Source organism: Erinaceus europaeus, chromosome 12 (genome assembly GCF_950295315.1).
Source record: "Erinaceus europaeus chromosome 12, mEriEur2.1, whole genome shotgun sequence".
In the NCBI taxonomy this organism is placed as follows: Eukaryota; Metazoa; Chordata; class Mammalia; order Eulipotyphla; family Erinaceidae; genus Erinaceus; species Erinaceus europaeus.
Window position 1 is genome coordinate 55,695,714 of NC_080173.1, and position 24,108 is coordinate 55,719,821.

The 24,108-nt window shown below is 38.4% G+C and overlaps 1 protein-coding gene across 9 annotated transcripts in view; it reads right to left on the minus strand.

The window, feature by feature from the left end:
• SPAG9 (sperm associated antigen 9) overlaps positions 1–24,108 on the minus strand; it is a 157,933-nt gene that overhangs the window by 6,233 nt on the left and 127,592 nt on the right. For 5 of the 9 annotated variants that reach the window (XM_007525554.3, XM_007525552.3, XM_060203753.1 and 2 more), the window contains 11 exons: positions 23,053–23,271; positions 22,132–22,327; positions 19,940–20,065; positions 17,941–18,021; positions 17,259–17,326; positions 14,379–14,527; positions 11,526–11,697; positions 8,947–9,060; positions 6,691–6,729; positions 5,592–5,768; positions 4,270–4,419 (listed from right to left, as the gene is read on the minus strand). In XM_007525554.3, coding sequence (XP_007525616.1) covers positions 4,270–4,419; positions 5,592–5,768; positions 6,691–6,729; positions 8,947–9,060; positions 11,526–11,697; positions 14,379–14,527; positions 17,259–17,326; positions 17,941–18,021; positions 19,940–20,065; positions 22,132–22,327; positions 23,053–23,271 — 1,491 coding nt within the window. The remainder of the gene's footprint in view (positions 1–4,269; positions 4,420–5,591; positions 5,769–6,690; positions 6,730–8,946; positions 9,061–11,525; positions 11,698–14,378; positions 14,528–17,258; positions 17,327–17,940; positions 18,022–19,939; positions 20,066–22,131; positions 22,328–23,052; positions 23,272–24,108) is intronic. The other 4 variants (XM_007525556.3, XM_007525553.3, XM_007525558.3 and 1 more) reach the window with 2 other exon arrangements.

The following is a 24,108-nucleotide window of genomic DNA, read 5'->3' on the forward strand; positions in this document are numbered from 1 at the left end:
AGTGGAAATGGAAAAACCACAGATTTTATTTATTTTATTTATTTTTAAAATTTTTTAAAAAGTTATTTATTTTCCCTTTTGTTGCCCTTGTTGTCTTTTTATTGTTGTTATTGATGTCGTCGTTGCTGGATAGGACAGCGAGAAATGGAGAGAGGAGGGGAAGCCAGAGAGAGGGAGAGAAAGACACCTGCAGACCTGCTTCACTGCCTGTAAAGTGACTCCCCTACAGGTGGGGAGCCGGGGCTCGAAGCAGGATCCTTACGCCGATCCTTGTGCTTTGCACCACGTGTACTTAACCGGCTCTGCTACCGCCCAACTCCCAAACCACAGATTTTATTAATGTGTCTCCAACTGACATTTTGAACTCCAAGAAAAAGCTCTAAAAATTCATCTCATTCAGATGAAATTCCTCTATAAAGAAATGCACTGATTTAAAACACGGTGGTGGGGTGAGGTGTGTGTGTGGGGTAAGTTAGGGGGTGCAGATAAGCTTGGAAGTGAAATATCTTCCCACTAGGCCTTGCCATGCAAGTCACCCAGCACCAGACAAACCACAGGAAGAGTGTAAATGTATCTTCCCATCCCAAGATTCTGTGCTATGGTGTCTCTCTTCCTCTACCTAGAAAAGTTGATCTGGAACAATAAAATTGTACATGTTCAAGGTGACAACAACACAAATATATAAAGTCACTTTGAAGTGGCCATTCCTGATGACATCATAAGAAACAATTCGTAAACCTAACATGAACAACTGTTCTTAAAATTCTGTCAAAAAGCAGGGGACCAGGAGGTGGTGCTATCTCCACGGCCCCAATTTTATTCTTGTTTTAAATAGAATTTATTTTAAAAAACAATTTATATCTAAAATAAGTGCTTGTCATCAATCTATAACAATATACTCCCCAAACCTTATGCTTAGGAACTTTCTGAATCATTGCGATTTTAAACCAGTTCAGAGGATCTCCGCCCCTTTTATTTTAGCAAATAAAATTCTATCTCAGTGCTCTATAGTTCACAAAGCATTATTACACTTTCACAAGCACAGAGCACCTGTGCTTTCTTGGTACCTCTCTGCTCATTTCTTCTTAGATCCACCCCTTCATAATCCCTAGTGATTCTCTAAATGAAGTATTGACTCACTGTTGTATATTGGAACCTCCCCGTCTTTTTAATTTTTGAAGATTATTTATTTATTTACTGGATAGAGACAGAAACAGAGAGGGGAGAGGTAGATAGAGAAGGAAAGAGAGACCTGTAGCGCTGTTTCACTGCTCATGAAGTTTTCCCACTGCAGGTGAGGACCAGAGGCTTCAAACCACATCCTAGGGCGCTATATTGTGTGCACTTAACCAGGTGCACCACCACCTGGTCCACTAAAGTAATTCTTTTTTTTTTTTTTTCTAAACAGAGCTTTAGTTCTGGTTCTTGATGTTGTGATTGAACCTGAAGCCTCAGGCATGAGACTCTCTTTGCATAACCATTATGCTATCTCCCCAGCCCAGAACTTCTTCTAGGTTATATTCTTCTTAGCCTCACAGCTTTTTTTTTTTTTTTTTTTAAATAATTTATTTCTTTATTGGGGAATTAATGTTTTACATTCAACAGTAAATACAATAGTTTGCACATGCATAACATTCCCCAGATTCCCACTTAACAATACCACCCCCACTATGTCATTCATCATCTTTCATGGACCTGTATTCTCCCCACCCACCCACCCACCCACCCCATAGTCTTTTACTTTGGTGCAATACTCCAATTCCATTTCAGGTTCGACGTGTGTTTTCTTTTCTAATCTTGTTTTTCAACTTCGGCCTGAGAGTGAGATCATCCCATATTCATACTTCTGTTTCTAACTTATTTCACTCAATATGATTTTTTCAAGGTCCATCCAAGATCTAGCCTCACAGCTTTTAATAACCACTATATGCAAACCCTAAGTCAGTCAGTCTCTAAATCAGTCCCTCCCTCCTAAATATAAAAACCTAAATATCACAAAACCCAGTGACTCTATTTCACCTATATAACTCCAAATGACCATGTTCTTTATACAAAGTCGGCCTGTGCAATACAGAACTCCGCTTTCCCTTTCTCCAGTGACCCATCTCTCTGAGTAAATGTATCTATCACTCCCTCTTTCCCCGTGGCCCATTACTTCTAAATCCCCCACTTAAACTGCTTACATATTCTAGCAGTCATTCTTACTCAGTCATTCCTTTTTTTTTTTCTTCTTCTTCTTCCTAACTCATTTCTTCACCTCGAATCTTTTACTTCTAATCCACAGTCCACACAAATCTAATTGTAACATTGCTCTGTTTGAAGTCCCCCATTAGTTTTCCTTTGCTAAAGGATAAAAGTTCAAATTCCTTTGAGTTGGGGGAAATGGCTCAGTTGGTCGAACATAGGAATTGTATGTTGAAGTTCCCAGTTTAATCCCTGGCACTGCATGTACTAGAGTGGGGCTCCAGCATTTCTTTCTCTCTCATATGAAACTATCTCATATTGAAAAAAAAAATTCTTTTTTCAAACACCCTGACTTGGTCTAAAAAGACTTGAATATAGGGGAGACAGTGTAACAGTTATGCAAAGAGACTCACTCCTGAGGCTCCAAAGTCCCAGGTTCAATCCCCCACACCATCAGAAGCCAGAGCTGAGTAGTGCTCTGGGAAAAGAGGGGAAGGGAGAAGGAAGGGGGAGGGGGAGGGAGGTACAGGGAGAGGGTGAGGGAGAGGAAAAGGAGACTCAGATGGTGGCTCACTGGGTTAAGTGCACATAGTAAAAAGCACAATAAATATTTTAAATTTTATTAGTGATTTGATAATGACTGACAAGACTGTGGAATAAGAGGAGTACAGGTCAGTACATTTCCCACCACCAGAGTTCCATATCCTCAGTTCTTCCCCCCTCTTTTTTATGTTTATCTTTGATCAAATTTGTATTTGCTACTAGAAACTCCATGTTTTAGTCATGTGAAGAAGAAAAAAAGTTGGTCTTCAATTAAGGTAGTTTTCATAAGTTTTAGTAATTTAAAAACAGTTTTTCTTCAGTTAAAGTGTTCACATTTTCTAAACCTTTGGTCAAACTAAACTTTTACCTTGGGATACTATCTATCCTCTACCCAGCTTTTCCCATCCTACTCCAAAATCCAATTCTCTCAACTAATATCCAAAATCCAATTCTCTAAACTAATACTATTCAGTGTTGAGTCATCTCAACCGTCTCCCCTGCCCCCACTCTTTAATTACAGTGCCAAGGTCATGCACATGTGTTATCAGAACTTTTTCATTCATTTGTATGAGAGAGAGGAGAGATACCACAGCACTTCCCCACCATTCATGAAGTTCCCCCCGGCTGTCCACAGTGCTCCAAAATATAGTGCTGGAGCTCTATTAGGTGAGCTACCTCCCAGTCCCGTAAGTATCATTTCTACATTTCCTCCTCTCCTTACTTCTGGAAAGAACTAACTATTCCCTCATCAGGGCACCTATAAAATTGTAACTTATTAAAATATTTCTTTTTTTTTTCTTCCTCCCCCTATTATTTCTTTTCCTACATCATTCTATTATCTTGGAGGGAGGCTTTCTTTAGTCTTTGTATCTCAACTTAGGGTAGAAACGCACATAGTAGACACTCTATAAAGTAAGGAAATGAAGTTAATTTTGCAGCAAACAAGACTTACCAAGTATTAGGTTCTAAGAGACTAAATGATTTGTCCAGAGCCTTCTGACTCCATAGCCTATCTGTTTCACATAAGTCACAATATATGACCACATGATGCTATTTATTAGTGTCCTTTCAAATATACTCTCATGTAAAAAAGAAATATGAAAGAAAAATAAGGAAAATACAAACTTCTTTTCTAAGAATTAAAAAAAAAACAATCTCTTAGAAATCATGTATCAGAATAGTTTCTCTTTTTTTGAGTATTTTACTTATTTAATTATTTTCCTTTTTTGTTGTTTTTATCATTGTTGTGGTTATTGATGTTGTTGTTGCCAGATAGGACAGAAAGAAATAGAGAGAGATGGGGAAGACAGAGAGGGGGAGAAAAAGATAGACATCTGCAGACATGCTTCACCACTTGTGAAGCGACTCCCCTGCAGGTGGGGAGCTGGAGGCTTGAACCAGGATCCTTACACCAGTCCTGGAGCTTCGCACCATGTGCGCTTAACTTGCTGTGCTACAGCCCGACCCTCCCAGAATAGTTTCTTACAGTGGATGAACAGCTAAGACACAGAACCAAGTAGAGATCTCATCCCTAGAACTTACCCATACGGAAGTCAATGTAGCCCTCTCCTCCACTGATGACAAGCATAGATTTTAAGGGTGCCTGGCTGCCAGACTCCTGTGTCGATGGTCCTGCTTTGTCACCTGCTAGATCTGTGCCACTATTGCCACTTTGAGGGCTGACAACTTGACCTACTTATACAGGAAGAGAAGTGAATATTACTTATCACACATTGGAATAAGAGAAAACTCATCTTTTCTGAGTACTTTTAGAAAGCTGAATAAATAGATTTACTCTAATACAATCAATGTTCTGGGATGTTAGAAGCCTCTGTGTGATCAGGAAACATTATCTATACAGATAACAAGAGTCTAATTTGAAAACCTAAGTAGGGAAGTTTTTACATCAAAGAAAGAATGGCCCAGAATCCAGTACGGAATCTGTGTATTGCTTGGCTGGTCCTGGTCAACTGCTTCAGGCTATTAAACTCCACATCTCTTGATCTAAAAGACAATGGAAAGTTCTCTTTCCTGAAATAGTATGTTTATTTGTGTTAGAAACTGAGAAAAGGGAGTTGGGGCAGCAGCACAGTGGGTTAAGTGCATATGGCGCAAAGCGCAGGGACTGGTGTAAGGATCCCGGTTCGAGCCCCCGGCTCCCCACCTGTAGGGGAGTTGCTTCCCTCTCTGTTTTCCCCTCCTCTCCCCATTTCTCTCTGTCCTATCCAACAACAATGACATCAATAATAACTACAACAATAAAAAAAAAACAAGGGCAACAAAAGGGAATTTAAAAAAAAAAGTTGAGAAAAGTGGTGTATTGCACCAAAGTAAAAGACTCTGGAGTGGTGGTGGGGAATTCAGGTCCTGGAAGAGGGTGGCAGAGGACCTAGTGGGGGTTGAATCATTGTGTGGAAAACTGAGAAATGTTATGCATATACAAACTATTGTATTTACTGTTGACTGTAAAGAATAGAGCTCCCAATGAAGAAATTTAAAAAAAAGAGAGAAAAATCTCCAACTTATGCCTTATGAGTTTGGATTTAGTAATTAATATTTAGATCGATTTCAAATCCATGTTTTTTGACTCACATTTAAGAAAAGTCCACCTTATTTTATATTTAGGCTATATAAGTAAGCCTACTGGCAAACATGCTATTTGTTCTAAAGTTTAAGTTCACAGTCAGACTCTGTGCATGAAACAGTAGAGAGCTACATACCTTTAAATATTACTCATGGTCTGAGAAGACAGCATTCTGGAATTATTTGTGACTTTCAATGCTTAACATTAGATTAGATAGCAGAATTAAGGGACAAAAGAGAGGCAATTAAATCAACGATCTCAACAGAATCATGTAACTCACCTGGGACCGCCACAAAGAATTTCACAGCATCCCGGTGCCCGTGAAAGCAAAGCTGTGCGTGTGCCATTGAACAATAGGGTATAAATGTCCCTGGAGTCACTTTATCACTGTTTTCATCACCATACACACGGATTACACTTCCAGGACGATTTCCTGGTGCTCCTGAGGTTTTATTTGCTGTAACAGAAAAACCAAAACCAATTTTACCCCCTAGAAAATACTAGTGATGTAAGAGGTTACTGGTTAATCCTTATGATATTATCTAAAAGCTACAGCCAGTTGAGATAAAACAAGGGCAGCAATGCCAACTCAAGACAAAGCTGGAAAAAAAAAAGATATACAGCATGCTAGTTATTTTTAGGTACCTCAGTAAATGGAGTAGGGGATTTTGCCAGTCTAGCAATAACTAAATTTGTAAGTTTTCCTAATATTTTAAAAAATCATTTCAGTCAGCAAAAGAAAACAGATTTGAATGCCTGTTTTCACTGCTTTCTAATATCATATCACCGTTTTCGAAAACTGATTACTTATATATAATTTATAGTAAATACGTGCATTAAAAAAAAAAAGATTTTTCTTTTATCTTCTGATTTTGGCCCTTTATGGTGAAGAACATTTCCTCTTAAGAGGAATGGTAAAAGTCCTGCTTAAAAAGTCCAGCTACTATAATAGCTTCTCTTTTCTTTACCAGATTAATGATTTGCTGGAGTCTTTGAGAATAAGCAGACTAACAAAATATCCCCAATTCCATGGGCAAGTAAGTGAATGAAAGAAACATGATCGGTAACAAGAGTAAACAATGTAGATTAATGACAGACAGTTTTAAGAGATGTTCCATGTTTTTATTGGAGGGAAAATAAAGTTTGAAAGAAAGTTCAGCTGCAACAGAAAACAATAAATAGACTAAGCTGCTGAGCAGTAGTTTGGTGGCCATGTAACAAACATTACAGGAAAAAAAAAAAAAAGACCTGCTGCGAGATGCAGTGACTGCAAGTGGATGATATTTAAGAACATTCAGAGGGTATTTTAGAGACGTGAGAATAGTCTCCCAGTGGCTATGAGAAGCCAGAAGAAGAGTCAGTTCAGGATCTGCACTTACCCCTCAGCCCCAGTAAACGTCCCTGGTGGAGGATTACGGCTAAAGTGAGAAAGGAGGAAATGGGACATGGAGGGGTGCATGACAGGGAGGAGAAGAATTACTATGAGCCACCACTCTCAAAGTCTTCTACCTGGCAACTTGGTACTCAAAGCTCCACCTACATTATTAGCAAAATACAACCTGGAATAACACCAAGTAACACACCAAGTTCTCACAGAAGCTTCTTTAGAATATCTCTGCTTATTAAGAACAATTTAATTTCCTGTGATTTATCTTTCCCTAGTTGCAAATTAATTTTAGTAAATAAAAATTTTATGGGGTGGGAACCAGGCTGTGGCACATCTGGTTGAGTGCACACACAACAGTGCATAAGAATCTGGGTTCAAGCTCCTGACCCCCAACCGCAGGAGGAAGCTTCATGAGGGCTGCAGGTGTCTCTCTGTCTCTCCATCTGTATCTCCCCTCCCCTCTCAATTTCTGTCTCTATCCAAAATAAGTAAATAAATAATAAAATTTTTAAAAGGAGTCTTTAAAAAATAATTTAACGAGGTCATTTCCTAAATGCTAATACTTCCCCTTTTTCTTTTTTTAAAAAAAATCTGCTTGAACAATTATACCAAAATGAAATTCACTCCTTAAATAAGCTCTGGAGATCCTGAGATTATAAGTATTCTAAATGTGTTTATTTATAAGGAGCTGAAGACAAGACAGCTGAAATTAAAAACTTGGGTTCCTTAAAGCATCCAGACCATGGTCTGGGAGGTGGTGCAGTGGATAAAGCACTGGACTCTCAAGCATGAGGTCCTGAGTTCAATCCCCAGCAGCATGTACCAGATTCTGGTTCTTTTTCTCTCCAATCCTCTCATAAATAAATAAATACAATATTAAAAAGAAAAGCATCCAGACATCCTCCCTTTCCACTGGAAAAAAATAATAGGAGGGCAATTCTGCGTAATCTATTTACTATTTTGGTACTCTGGTACCTGTTTTCAAACATTCCTTGTGGTGAATTTTGCAACACAAAACATTTAATGAATGATCAATGTAATGAAAACACATAATGTATATTCTGTTAACAAAAAAAAATAATAATATGACATAATATTTAAAAAAACACATAATGTACATTTTGTTCACATTCTTTTCATATATAGGATAACTATATCCTATATAGTTATCCTATATAGTCTGCAGCATAAAGAAGGACTTGGTAAAGTGAGAAACTGTCTCACAACTTTTTCTAAATTTCAAATATACTAGACCATGTATCAATACTACCTGTCAGAAAGGTTATGAGAAGTTAGGATAAATATTACTGTTTCTGTATAGTGGTATGTATAAGATGGAAAAAAAAAAAGAACTTTATGGGTAGGGTGATAGCTCACCTAGTACAGCACACGCTTTACCACGTGCAAGGCCATGAGTTCAAGTCCCAGCACTACATGGAGCAGCAGATAATACCCAGGGAATCTCCAAATCTCCATGGATGGAGGACTGGTGGCATGGTAACTTTCCTCCCTCTCCCCCAACCCCCTTCCCTTTCTTCTCTTAAAATAAAACAATAAGAAACTTGACTCAGGGAAGTCACTCAATAGTATCAAGGCGGGTTCATTTCCCAGCACCATATAACAAAAATGGAAAAAAGAAAAATGTTCTTGAGTCTTTATCTGAAAGGTAAAATAGGACTGTGATTCCTGAAATAAGAAAAAGAGCTACACACACACACACGTACTCACACACCTTTTAATTATAAATATTGGTCCTATTAAATGAAAAGTGTTATTCACTAGAACTTAGACATTTCATAAAAGTGTATAGAAGAATGGAGAGACAGCTCAGAGTGTGAAGCACATGCCTTACCTTACATGCCTTGGGTTTGGGGTTTGCTATCTAGTAGCAGATGGGGATACCAATGGCTAGCACCAGTGGGAGCTCCATGGGTGGAAAAGCAGTGCTTTGGTGTCTCTCTTCTCCTCTCTATCTCTACACCTCTTCCAGTATATAGAGTGAGAAAATTGGGTGAGGGATGTCACTCAACATTACTGGATATGCCTGAGACGCTTAATTTATTCTCCCCAACTCCATGCTGAATTGCAGGGGAGGGGATAAAAGAATGAAGGAACAATAGGTAGATCTTTGTTATCAACTTGATTTTCTGAATTATCATAGACCTGCCAATCCTAAACAGTTTCCAGCCTGGATTTGGGGTATAGCCATTCTATTTGGATTCTGATAATTAGCAGGAAATATACTTACTTTCTGTCAGTGGGATGGAGATAATGACACCGTTTCCTGTCCCCACCCACAAGCGATTACAAGACACCATAAGAGCTGTGATTCTCACAAAAGAGAAACCCAGTTTTCCAGTACCTGTATAATAAGAGGAAAACAGTTTACTGAGGAAATTATCACAGATAATGTTTCAGGCTCCAAGTCTCTCAGAGTAGTTGGACTAATAAAACAGAAGAAATGTAACCATGGCTAGCTGGGTGTTTCCTAAAAGACTTTGCATCTTGGGGTGGGGGAGACAGCACAATGGTTATGCAAACAGACTGTCATGCCTGAGGCTCTCAGGTTCCAGGTTCAATCCCCCAAACACCATAAGCCAGAGCTGAGCAGTGGCTCTGTGGTTGGGGCGGAGACTACATATCAAGGTGAACTCTCATTTTGCTTTATCACCTTCCTGAAAAGTGATGGTTAATAAAGAAGGAAAAATCTAAAAGTGGCTGTCATTTCATTATCATTCCAAATATAAGGCTGACTAGGGAATATGACATTAGATTTAATTTAAAAGCAAAACAAAATTAGAAGACAAGAAGACAAAAACAGAATTTGCCATACTGGGAAATTATATCTTGATTTTTAAACTGGGGGGGGGGGGGGAGAAGAAATGCTAAGTTTGTCGTCAATTTCTTCGCATAGATAAAAATTACTTTGTTAACAAAACCTACATTCTCTCGTTTACATGTTTTACGTTCTGAAACAATTTAGAAAATTTAGCTTACCACTGCATGTAAGCATATAACATAGAGAGAATGAATGCATTTTTAATTGTGAAGAAATCTTTCCAACTGATTTTTATTTTCTGGGATTTAAGAGGCAAAATTATTAAACAGAACACATTTATTATGACAAATAGTATTAGCGACTCCTAAGTTCTACAAAAAAAAATGAAGAGTATGTTCATAGAATGACAGTTAAAAGGAAACTTAACTACTATTCATTCTAAGTTAGTGATTTTTAACTTTTGTGCCTAAATGTATACATGTCCTTGATATTGGGAAGACACACAGCTATCATCAGGTATCCTGAATGCAATGACTCTAAAAAAGGTTTTTAAAAAAACTGCTGGGGAGTCAGGCGGTAGCACAGTGTGTTAAGCATAGATGGCGCAAAGTGCAAGGACCGGTGTAAGGATTCCGGTTCGAGGCCCCGGCTCCCCACCTGAAGGGGAGTCACTTCACAATCAGTGAAGCAGGTCTGCAGGTGTCTATCTTTCTTTCCCCTCTTCCCCACCTCTCTCCATTTCCCTCTGTCCTATGCAACAACAACGGCATCAATAATAACTACAACAATAAAACAACAAGGGCAACAAAAGGGAATAAATATTTTTTTTAAATTAAAAAAACAAAAACTGCTGGCACATTCCAAACTTTTTAATAAGGGAAGTCTTTATGATCTACTTAGCAGTCAGACAGCACTAGATTAGTAGCTAAGAACACAGCAAGAAACAAGTCAGAGATGGTCCCTGGCCCTGCATGGGTTTATAGTGGTGGTGGTGGTGGTGGGGAGACACACTGTAAGCAAGAAGCCTGTAGAACCAGTATAATCACAGTAATGAGAAATCCATTCAGAAAACATCTGAGGACCTAAATCAAAGTGGGAAATCAGGAAAGATCTCTTTTGGATGTGATATGTATGCTCTAAGCCTGGAACCAAGTAAAAAGGAGCAGAATTTCTCAGACAGAAGACACAGCACATGTTATGTATTGGCTCTGAAATAGAAACATATTGAATCTGGCTTACCGTCGACAGACCAGAACAAGCAAGAAGAGTAGCTCAGGTCACTTAAATTCTTATGGTCATGTCACAAAGTGTTACCTCAATTAAAGGTTGCTCTACAAGTGGTTTGCATTACATAGTGGAAGTATGCCACAGAGATATTTACACATTGGTTACTAATGGAAGCAAAGAGACCAGTTAGGAAGCGTAAGGTTATCCAGGGATGGGGAAGTATGCTACATACAGAAATGGCACATACAGAAATAATGGTAAGTTAAGTAAATGACTTAAGATATTTATTGGAGGGAGAACTGACAGTTCTCGGTGATGGATTAAATGTAGGGAGTAATAGAGAAGGAATAAAAAAAATTCCAAATTTTTCTTAAGAACCATAACACAGGAGTCGGGTGGTAGCGCAGCAGGTTAAGTGCAGGTGGCGCAAAGCGCAAGGACTGGCATAAGGATCCCGGTTCAAGCCCCGGCTCCCCACTTGCAGGGGAGTCACTTCACAAGCGATGAAGCAGGTCTGCAGGTGTCTCTCTTTCTCTCCCCCCTGTCTTCCCTTCCTCTCTCCATTTCTCTCTGTTTTATTCAACAAAGACGATATCAACAACAACAACAATAACTACAACAAAAAAACATGGGCAACAAAAGGAAATAAATATTAAAAAAAAAAAAAAAAGAAGAACCATAACAGAGGTAGAGAGCATCTGTCTTGTCTTGATACTTTCAGTGATAAAAGAAGCAACTTCTTCATTGATTTTACCAGTATTTGAAACCATTCATAAATCAAACATCTTCTATAACAAAGGTAAAATGTTATGGCAACTTACCTAACATTTTGCTTACATAAGGTTCAATGTCCACATCTTGTAGGTGTTGGTAAGTGTGTGCATGATAGAGACGGAGTGTAGAATCCAAACGAATGGAGACCCACACTCCATCACCTACCCAGGCAAGCTGTCGTACTTGGCTCTCCTTCCTGGGGTGTGCATCAAATGATTTCTAGGAAAGATTGTTCAAATACAATGTTACTTTTATTACACAGGAGTTCATATTTTAAAACCTTGCTAATTTGTACAAATTTAGCAGCCCAAATATTAATTTACTAAATATAATTGCTCCTGTATGCACATTTGCTTTTATTCTAGACTGGAAAAAAACAAAACAAACAACAAAAACAATGAAAGTAAAACTAACACAGTCATGCTATCTAACAGTGTTCAATAAAATGACTGAATTTGGTCTTAGGAGTCTGCATTGTTGCAGAATAACATATGAAGTAAGATCTTATTTGTAATTACAAAAATAGCAACCTACATTGCTGTGTGTGTATCTATAAGGAATCCATCTGAAAAATAAACTCCAATGGTCAACTTTCACTTTAACATTTACATTTACCTAATGATGTAAGTTTTTTTTTTTTCCCTTCCCTTTTCTTTTCTTAAATAATAGAATAGGGCTCTGGCTAAACAGCTCACCTGAACAGTGTACATACTTTGCCATGAATGAAACCCATGTTCAAGCTTGACCTCCACTACACTGGAGGAAGCTTCAGTGCCATGTTTGTGTGAAAGAGAGTGAGTGTGGGTGGGTGTCTGAAATTATTTATGATAGAAGGTGGGGGGGGGGGTGTCTGGGAGGTGGCACAGTGGATAAAGTACTGAACTCTCAAGCATGAGGTCCTGAGTTTAATCTCTGGCAGCACATGTACCACAGTGATGTCTGGTTCTTTCTTTCTCCTCTTATCATTCTTCATGAATAAATAAACAAAATCTTAAAAAAAAAAAAAAAAAAAAAAAAGAGGAGAGGGGTCCAGAAAGTGGTGCAGTAGATAAAGGGTTGGACTCTCAAGCATGAGGTCCTGAGTTCCATCCCCAGCAGCACATGTACCAGTTGTCCGGTCATTTCTCTCTCCTCCTATCCCTCTCATAAATAAATATTTTTTAAAAACAGAGGAGAGAGGGGGGTCGGGCGGTGGCGCAGTGGGTTAAGCGCATGTGGCGCAAAGCGCAGGAACCGGCGTAAGGATCCCGGTTCAAGCCCCTGGCTCCCCACCTGCAGGGGAGTCGCTTCACAGGTGGTGAAGCAGGTCTGCAGGTGTCTATCTTTCTCTCCCCTTCTCTGTCTTCCCCTCCTCTCTCCATTTCTCTCTGTCCTATCCAACAACGAATTGCGTCAACAAGGGCAATAATAATAACCACAACGAAGCTACAACAAGGGCAACAAAAGGGGGAAAAAAAATGGCCTCCAGGAGTGGTGGATTCATGGTGCAGGCCCCGAGCCCAGCAATAACCCTGGAGGAGGGGAAAAAAAAAAAACAAAAAAAACAGAGGAGAGAGAACAAACATATCACTCTGGTACATGTTATGTTAGGTATCAAACTTGGAATATTGAGCTATGTTTAGCACAACTCATGCATAACAAGATTCACATACTCAAAAAAATGTATCTGTTCTGAAAGGCATACATTTAAATGTTCATGTGTTAACCCTCCAGTTCTCTTTTTTTTTTTTTTATTAATTCTCTTTTGTTGCCCTTGTTTTATTGTTGTTCTTGATGTTGTCATTGTTGGATAGGACAGAGAGAAATGGAGAGAGGAGGGGAAGACAGAGAGGGGGAGAGAAAGACACCTGCAGATCCCCTGCAGGTGGGGGGCCGGGGCTCGAACCAAGATCCTTACGCCGGTCCTTGCACTTCGTGCCACATGTGCTTACTCCCAACCCTCCAGTTCTTAAAAAGGAAATTTTACTATTCTTTTGCCAAGTGTGGCACGAGGAAGGGGGTAGACAGCATAATGGCTATGCAGAGGCTCTCAGGGGCCAAGCGGTGCCCCGCCCGCCCGTCAAGTGCTCACATTACAGCGTGCAAGGTCTTGGGTTCAAGACCCCTGTCCACACCTGCAGGTGGGAAGCTTCATAAATGGTCTGTCTCTCTCCTCTGTCTCCTCATCCTCTCTCAACTTCCCTGTCTCTATCCACTTATAAATATACAAATAAAAAAATAATAACTTAGGTCCACTTGCATATCGATGTCAGGCTCAGGCAAAAACTAGTAAAATCATGGGCCCCTTGGAATATACCTAAAATAAACCTACTAGCTTTTTCCAGAACAGAGGTCCCAAATATTCATCTGCAATATTCCAGCCTTTAGGTTCATGATTAGTCAACAATTTGTTCTGCTTTGTATCTTAATGCTTTTCAGCAACCAGGTTCTAGATGCTACCATGATGCCAAACAGACTTCTCAGGGCAGATGACCCCAGCAATGTGTCCTGGAGCCCCGCTTCCCCAGATCTCTGCCCCACTAGGGAAAGAGACAGAGAGGCTGGGAATATGGATCGAACTGTCAATGCCCATGTTCAGCGGAGAAGCAATTACAGAAGCCAGACTTCCACCTTCTGTACCCCATAATGGCCCTAGGCCCATACTCTCAGAGGGTTAAAGAATAGGAAAGCTATCAAGGGAGGAAACAGAATATGGAGTTCTGGTGGTGGGAACTGTACCCCTGTTGTTTGTGGAACTGTCAGTGTTTTCATTTTATAAATTAAAACAAAAAAACAAAAAACAACCAAATGTGGCAAGAAAGGTAAACTAAAGTACTCAAAAACACAGATTTAGAAACAATTGCTACAGAAGCCGAGTTAATACAAATTCAACTAAGTACAGAGAACATGGTTCAACTTGCCTCTATTTTCATGGCTTTTGGCTGTACCACATAGATTTTGTTCCTATAGCCACACCAGACTTTGTCATGAACCACAGTCATACATCTGATGGAATGATGAGGCCGTCCAAGGTCTAAAAGGTGGTAGTTTGACAAATCCCACTGGCCATCTTTAAATTAAGAAAAAGACTATTAGCTATGCATATCACCTTTTATTTACAAGAAACCGTCTACTTCGGGGTATGATTAGATTCATTCATAAAATGTCCCTACCACAAAACTGGAACAGCTATCAAAAGTCATTTGGTCCAACTTGCCACCAAATACTGGCATCCCTATGCCCTCAATAGCAGTGAATGAGATACAACCTTTATCTATGATAATAATAGTTTAGTGAGAATGGCTAGAGAGTTACAGAGTGGTAGTACATAGGACTTGCCAGTAAGGGTTGATTTCAATCAGGATTGTTATCAATCAGGATTGATTTTTCCAACATTAGTAGCTAGAGCTGAGTGGTGCTCTAGTTAAAAATAACAGTAATCCTGGAAGTATTAGAATGGATTTAAGGTTATATGGGGCTTAAGACTAGGAATTGGGAGTCGGGCAGTAGTGCAGCGGGTTAAGGACATGTGGTGCAAAGCACAAGGACCGGAATAAGGATCCTAGTTCGAGCCCCTGGCTCCCCAACTGCAGGGGAGTTGCTTCACAAGCAGTGAAGCAGGTCTGCAGGTGTCTCTCTTTCTCTCCCCCGTCTTTTCCTCCTCTCTCCATTTCTCTCTGTCCTATCTAACAACAACGACATCAATAACAACAATAACTACAACAACAGTAAAAAAAAAAAAAAGGCAACAAAAGGGAAAATAAATAAATATAAAAAAAGACTAGGAATTATGCATATAATCATTTATGTGGTGGCAGAAACAGAAATGAAAACCAACTATTGTGTAGCTTTGCTTGAGAATTTCAGTGAAGTTAAACATACTGGCTCACAAAGTAACTGTTCAATTTGAGAAAACTGTAATTGTCTTAAAAAAAAAAAAAAAAACTTCATACCTCAAGTTTGCTTTATTGTACATAGGGCCTAGTGGTCCATAGTTTATGGCAAATGAAAACAGTAAGTATTGCCCCACTTCTTTGTTACTACTCTACCACTTCCTTTGAAAACCAAGCATCCTTCCTTAATTGTATTTTATATTTACCACAGTTTACAGACTTTTTATCATTACTCCATTTTATCAGTGTTCTTTCAATATATTTGTAAACAACCTGTAGGTAATTCTCATTTTATTATTATTTTAATATTTATTACTTTTTGTCATTTTAATATTTATTCCCTTTTAATATTTATTCCCTTGTTGTTTTATTGTTGTAGTTATTATTGTTGGTATTGACGTTGTCGTTACTGGATAGGACAGAGAGAAATGGAGAGAGATGGGGAAGACAGAGAGGGGGAGAGAGAAACAGACACCTGTAGACCTGCTTCACCACCTGTGAAGCGACTCCCCTGCAGGTGGGGAGCTGGGGGCTCGAACCGGGATCCTTACGCTGGTCCTTGCGCTTAACCCACCGTGCTACCGCCCGACTCCCGGTAATTCTCATTCTTAAGATGTATCTCTTCCATCTTACTTTTCTAAATTCAAAGCAGAACTTTATATTTACCTTATTAAATATTTTTGTCCACTATGCCAATGTGATTTTCAACTCAGTTTACCAAAACATTTTTTATTCCATTTATCTAGGCCTTTCAATTTAGTGAATACAATGAATAAGTGACTGAAACCACTCTATACTTATGAGGATTAAATTGAAATCAAGTCTGTAATGGGGTGGGGCAGGAGGTGGTGCACTGGATAAAGTGTTGGATACACAAGCATGAGGTCGAGAGTTCAATCCTTGGCATCACACATGTCAGAGTAATGCACTGGTTCTCTCTTTCTCTCCCATAAATAGATAATATTTCTTTAAGTCTGTAATGGGTTTGAACATTATCATACAGATGTTTTATTATTTAATGATATGGAGCATTAACCAGAATCTCTGTGAAAAGACTTACTAAAATCTGAATTCAGCATTATCTTTGCTTTTAAAGCATTTCCCTATCCAGTAGTTAGGAAATTAGTTATCATTATGGATGGTATGAAATGATAATCTGATTCATTTGGGACAGGTCTTCTGACACCACTATTCCCTCCCTCTATAAAGAGTAGAAGCACTAATTTTAAAAGAATAAAATTAAGGGGGCCAGGCTGTAGCACAGTGGGTTAAGTGCACACGGTGTGAAACTCAAGGGCTGGTATAAGGATCCCAGTTCGAGCCCCCAGCTCCCCACCTGCAGGAGGGTCACTTCACAAGTGGTGAAGCAGGTCTGCAGGTGTCTATCTTTCTCTTCCCATCTCTGTCTTCTCCTCCTTTCTCCATTTCTCTCTGTCCTATCCCGCAACAACATCATCAATAACAACAACAATAATAATAAACACAACAATGGTAAAAACAAGGGCAACAAAAAAGAAAATATTTTTAAAAAATGAATAAAATTAATATAACCTGAAGATAATTAAATTTTACCCAACTAAAAGCGCCTTTTAAAAAGCTAGAAAAAAAATTTTTTAACTGCCAGACAAAAGAAAAAGACTTTCATTATTTATTCCCCAACTGAATAAACATATGAGTGAAAAACAATTGCTTCCACATTACATTATTTAAGAGTATGAGAAATAATAAACATATTTGCTCATGGTAGCTAACATATTTTAAATGAGGTAGACTATTAATACATACTTCTAGGTATACATGCTCATATTTATTTTTCTCCTGTTAAGTATCATCTCTTTAAAATGTAAAAAGTCAGTTTGCTTGAAAATACTTTTACATCAAAGTGCATATCACATATTCATAACTTACCCACTCCTCTGTGAAAGATTGCAAGGGTGCCATCAGCCAGGGCCACTAGTACAATTCCTTTCACATGTCTACAAATAGAAAAGAGGGTTTAGGACACTCCTCCATTTGGGAATAAGGAAGGGACCACATGCTACTGAACTAGTTCAGAAGCTCTCAGAAGTCGGTGTGTGACTGAGACAAAATTTTTAGAAGAACCTTTTCTTCACCAAGAAAGTCTAACCAGAAAAATATCCTATGGACTAAATAAATAAATAGCATATAAGGTAACTCTAGCCCAAGCTCCTGTCATAGCTGAGTGTTGATGAAAGGCTCACAGACCAGAGACACACAACTTGAAGGAAATTAACATGGTCTGTGAGCCTATAAGACAAGCTAATTTTTAGTAATCAACATATAGGAAAGGAATAGTAAATTGGGTCTCTCCCCTAAAGTACTAATGAACTCACAGTATGTGGAGTAATTAACCTGGGAAGATTTCCCTCCTAATTAAAAGTCTTTTATTCTGCTTTTAAACTAACGGTTTAATCTCATTCAATTTAATTTCATAAAGAGAGTTAAAAAAAATTCTGAATACTAATTTAGACAGGAAGTACAGATTACCTTTAATTGTCTTTATATCTAGTTTATATACCTCCCCCCCAAAAAGACAGGTTTTTATAAGAATTGCTAGAAGACAACTTACACAATACTGAGAATCGAATCTTTAAGTTTAATAGAATGGAGACATTTCCTCCACTGGGCTACGGATGAATGGACATACAAACTGCAAGAACAAAATCAAGACTTAGGCATCGAGAACATCAAATCACTGTTTAATATTTAATAATGAACACAAATTATCTTCAAGAGGAGAGTAACACAAAAATCTTAGAGGGAAAAATGAGAGAAAGTATAGGCCTAAGGTAGAGAGACAAGCTGACTAAGCAACAGAAACACACAAAGAATAAATAGCCAGAACTGGAATAATGGATGGTCAATAGTTTCAGATTATCCCACACTATGGAGTTCTTGGCTAAAATCCTTTATTAAAATTACCTTACAGGGCTCGGTGGTGGTGTATCTGGTAGAGTTTACATGTTACCATGGACCAAGGACCCAGGTTCAAGCCCCCAGTTCTATCTGCAGGAGGGAAGCCTCACAAGTGATGAAGTAGTGCTGCTAGTGTTTTCCTTTTTCTTTCTCACTTTCCATCTCTAATAAATTAATTAAATAAACGGCTTCTTTAAAAAAAAAATCACTACTCTTCTACTATCATGAACCATAATTTTTTTGGCTGACACCAGGGAGTGGCAAAAATAATTGCTTAATTTCTTAATGGCTGGGGGGGGGTCAATACTATTTCAAGATATGTGTGATTTACATGATATTCAAATTTTGGTGTTCATAAATAAAGTTTTAATGGAACATAGTCACACTAACTCACTTATGTATCATCAATACATTGGATGTTTTTGAACTACAACAGCAGAATATGAGTAGCTGCAAGAGATCACAATGCCATAAAGCGAACTATTCTTAATAACCTTCCATAGAAAACATCTGCCAAAGCTTCACTTTGTAGTACTAGACACCAATAAAAAAGATGCACTAGTGGCCTTCCTTAACCTCTGGCAAAGCACAATACTCCCTACAGTACTAAAAGCGGGGGTAGGCGGGTTGTGTGTGTGTGTGTGTGTTAAAATTTAATATTTCTTGGGGGGGGGGGAAATTTAATATTTCTTTATCCTCTCCTAGGTTTTCAGACTTATTCATCCAGGTTGTGGAAGTAACCTTATTAAAAAGTTACATTTGGAATTAGGTAGTCTTATAACCATATACATTAGTTTAACCTCTGATATTATTTGCTGGTTATACTGTAGTCTATATAAGCTTTCTAAGCATCAATAATTCTGTATCTGTCCTATGTAGTATATTCTATTTCTTAATCACACAGAGAACATAATAATTTACCATTCAGAACTAATGCAGATCTGATGTCTAAGGCAACTAGAATATATAGCCTCAAATTTTGTGTGTATAAAATTCTTGTTTTAATAATTGCTTTTTGTTCAATTTTTATGGACCAAGCTTTGCATATTTTACATTAGATTTCAAAAGCAAAAGTAAAGATCTAGGGCTGAAGAGAGCTCAATACTAGAACACAGGGCTTGCATACCTGAGTGTCCATGTCTAATTGCCCAGTAATGCATATGCCTGAGCTGAATAGTGCTTGTATATCTCTTTCTCTTCCCCCTAGCCCATTCCTTATAATACAATTATTTTTTAATTATATAAAGATACTATAATATGTGTGGTTTGGGAGATGGCACAGTGGATAAAGTATTCAAGCAGAAGGTCCCGAGTTCAATCCCTGGAAGCACATGTACCAGAGTGATGTCTGGTTCTTTCTCTCTGTCTTTCTCATGAATAAATAAATAAATAAAATCTTTTAAAAAATAAATAAAGATACTATAGGGACTGGGTGTTGACGCACCTGGTTGAGTGCACATGTTACAGTGCGCAAGGACCTGGGTTCAAGCCCCTGGTCCGCACCTGCAGGGGGAAAGCTTCACAAGTGGTGAAGCAGTGCTGCAGGTGTCTCTCTGTCTCCCCCTTCTTCTCAATTTCTGGCTGTCTCTATCAAATAAATAAAGATTTATAAAAAACAAAGATACTATAATATTATAAGAGTTGACATTTACCAGCCATTCTGGGCACCAAGCCACATAGTTGGCAAAAGACTACTCATCTTCTGAGCTTCTTCTCTTGCCAGGTCTTGTTCGCTTGGCAATACTGATATTTGATCTTTAAACACATCTGAGTCACTACTGGGAAAAAGGGAACAAAAAGAAGATTACTGAGTAGGTTTAGTTACAGTTCTTAGGAATTAAACATTTTAGTCTAAAGTTAAAGAAAATCAAATATTAAAATCCCAGAAAGTCAGATGCTTACATTAATCTTATATTGCAGGGGACTGTGCAGTGGTGCTCCTGGTTAAATGAACATATTGCCATACATAAGGACCTGAGTTCCAGCCCCCAGTCCCCAGATGCAGGGGGAAAGCTTCACAAGCAGTGAAGAGTGCTGCAGTGCCTCTTTGTCTCTATACCCTTTCCCTCTCAAATTCTCTGACCTCTCAAATTAAATAAAGTTAAAATAAATAAATAAATACACTTACACTACATTTCAACAAGTCTACCAGAAATAACAATGCTCATATTTGAAGAAACAAAACACAGAATTAAAACATGATAAGGTGGGAGCTAGGAAGACAGCACACTAGACTTTTATGCCCTGAGGCACCAGATGTAGCAGATTCAATTCCAAGCAGCACCATATGCAAGAGCTGAGCTATACTCTGGTCTGCCTGGCTCTCTCTCTAGTGAAAAGTAAATTTTAAAAGTACTAATAGGACCCAGGTGGTAGCACACTGGGCTAAGCACATATAATACAATGTGCAATGACCTGGGTTCAAGCTCCTGGTCCCCACCTGCAGAGGGAAAGCTTCACAAGTGGTGATGCAGTTCTGCAGGTGTCTATCTCTCTATCTCCCCCTTCCTCTCAATTTCTGGCTGTCTCTCTCCAATAAATAAAGATAATATCTTAAAAAAGAAAGTTATTTTAAAAAATACAGGTCCATGAAGGATGATAGAGGACCTAGTGGGGGTTGTATTGTTATATGGGAAACTGGGGAATGTTATGCATGTACAATCTATTGTATTTACTGTTGAATGCAAAACATTAATTCCCCAATAAAGAAATTAAAAAAAAATTTTTTTAAAAACTTGACAATGAAGTAGCAGTTAATATGTCAGCTACATTATGGCTTTCCCTTTTAGTTATTTTGAATTTCATTAGTTCTGTCGGGGGTGGGGGGGATACAAGAGGGAGAAATGGTTTGATCTAAAAATCAGACACACACACACACTGGGGAGCTTTTCTAATCTGTCAGCTAAAACATGCCTATATGATGTCCCCAAATCACTTTTATTTGGGATTATCAGAGCATATTTAGGAAAAGGAAAAGAGAGAAAGAATATATCCCCATCTCCGAACAAATAAACCTAATTCTAAAACAATGATTTTCATTGTTGTTTCTTTTTCCATTTTTGATAGGAAAGGGAGAAATTGAGAGGAGGGGAAAACAGAGACACACCTGCAACAGCCCTGCTCCAACGTGAGCGAAACTTTCCCCCTAAAAGTGGGGACTGGAAGGCTTGAACCCAGGTCCTTGGACATTATAATATGTTCAATCATATGTGCCACTACCCAGCTCCCTACTTATTCTTATATTAAGACATGTTGCTAGACATTTCACCGTTCTATATACTAAGAGGAAGAACAGAAAATTGTAAACAAGATATACTTTATAAAAAAAACCCATAAGCTTTTCATAAGGCCTAGACAAGTTAAGAAAGAAAAATAATTCACTAAGTGGGCCTAAGATAAACCAAATTGTTTTCTAATAAGATGTTTGCCAGAAAATTAAATCAAATGGTTATTCAAGTTCATGGGGGAAAATTTAAACAACTGCCAATATTGTGGGTAAGTAGAACTAAGAGTAGGGGTCGGGATTTAAATGCTAAAGTAGGTAGCAAACATAGCAACTCTGAAAAAAAAATTATCCCCGTCAAAAAAAATCACACCAGAGGAGAAAATGTTAGGAAAATGTTAACTAATAAACTATAAAGACTTATTTTTAAGTTGGAACAGGGAACAAAAGGAAAACCACATACAGAGAGAAAGGATGTAGAATGAAGAGACGAAGAAAAAAGAGCAAGTCTAAGTGTGTCACAATGTCAATTATAAAAATATTTTATTGCTAGAGATTATTTTAGTTTCTTTCATATATACACTTATCCAGTTTCCTAAAGTTGTCGGGTCATTTGCATACCTTGACTGGTACACTGGTGAGAGGTCTTCTGGGATTTGAACTCCCAAAGGATCCGTGAAGACATGCTCTGTGTACACGCCAGTTTGGGAGGTGTCCACTGTGTCTTCAGCTGATCCTGCATTGCCTTCTGTGGCTTCCGTTGCTTCTTCTGCTGTTGGGACATTTTCATCAACCTCACTGTTTTCTGCTTCCTTTTCTACAAAACAAATAAAAACATACTATCAAGCTTAATCTTTTCTTCTGCAATTATTTTACACACTCAACCCAACTCTTGAATTCCACCCTTTCTTACATAATACATCATGGACTTAAGGTTTTTTTCTTTTTTGTTTTGTTGTTTTTGGTGCTGGAAATCAAATAACCCAGGACCTTATACATGCAAGTCATACACTTCACTGCTGTGCCACACCCCCAATTAAAAACTGAAAACTTGGGAGTCGGGTGGTAGTGCAGCAGGTTAAGCGCATGTGGTGCAAAGTGCAAGGGCTGGCTTAAGGATCCTGGTTTGATCCCCCTGCAGGGGAGTTGCTTCACAGGCGGTAAAGCAGGTCTGCAGGTGTCTACTTTTCTCTCCCCCTCTCTCCATTTCTCTCTGTCCTATCCAACAACGACGACATGAATAGCTACAACAATAATAACTACAACAAAAATAAAAAACAGCAAGGGCAACAAAAGGGAAAAATAAATAAATATAAAAACTGAAAACCCAATTTTATTAATAAATACTACCACTTTAAAATTTTATTAATTACATAATAATAATTTACAATATTACAACTGTTAGTAATTACTACACCTTTTTTCAAACTTGTTAATTTAGTATCTAAATTAAGTCTAATGATAAGTCTAAAAACAATATCTAATGTGTCATCTGGGTAGCTTCAGACTTGCACATATGATACATAAGGGGAACAGAAGTACCTAGTGGTTTTTCCATCACAGGAGAAGCACCGTTGGTACTGGGGGTAGTGGCAGCTGCTGTCACACTTTCTGTGGAACAACCAACCACCGTGATACCTCCCAACAGACTATCAGTCTCTGCTGAACTATTGCTTGTCATACTTCCACATAAAGATGCTTTGTCTACCTGTCCCGACTCTGAAAGTTCTTCACCTGCAGGGTAGTCTGTTTCTCGTGCACCTGGGGGGGAAAAAAGAAATCCCCTTCACAGTTAAGTAAGTTCCTATAAATATAATTTTCTCCATTAAAAAGAAAAACTGAGTCTCTATGGTAAAATAAGATGATGGTGTGACTGAAGGTAAAATGTACTGATACTCATCTTAGGGAAATGTGGAAATGTACCAGTGACAACAAAAATCCTGTAAGTCAGCATTTGCTCAATAAAGTAATATTGGAGTTGAGAAGAAAAAATGAAGGTTAATGCATTTAACTGAACATCTGTAAATTAGTTATCTGATCACAATCCAAATTCTGAATCTCAGATTATCTGGAAAATCGATAAAGCTTTGTCAGGATAGCAAAGGATGGGTTGGCATAGAATATTAAGCATCATATAAAAAGATTTGGTTGGGAGTCGGGCGGTAGCGCAGCAGGTTAAGTGCACGTGGCGCAAAGCTCAAGGACCGGCATAAGGATCCTGGTTTGAGCCCCCGGCTCCCCACCTGCAGGAGAGTCGCTTCATAAGCAGTGAAGCAGGTCTGCAGGTGTCTGTCTTTTTCTCCCCCCCTCTCTCTCTTCCCCTCCTCTCTCCATTTCTCTCTGTCCTATCCAACTACAATGACTTCAATAACAACAATAATAACTACAACAATAAAACAACAAGGGTAATAAAAAGGGAAAATAAATTTAAAAAACCATAAAAAAAAAAAAGATTTGGTTTTAGAGTTCCTTTTCATGGTTCACTCAGCTGAATTCACTTTACTACAGCATTTGAAAGTAGTCCAAAAAACAAACAACAAAAACCGTAAGGGGGAAGGAATGATTATGAACCAAGACTTTCGTGCCTGAAGTTCTTAG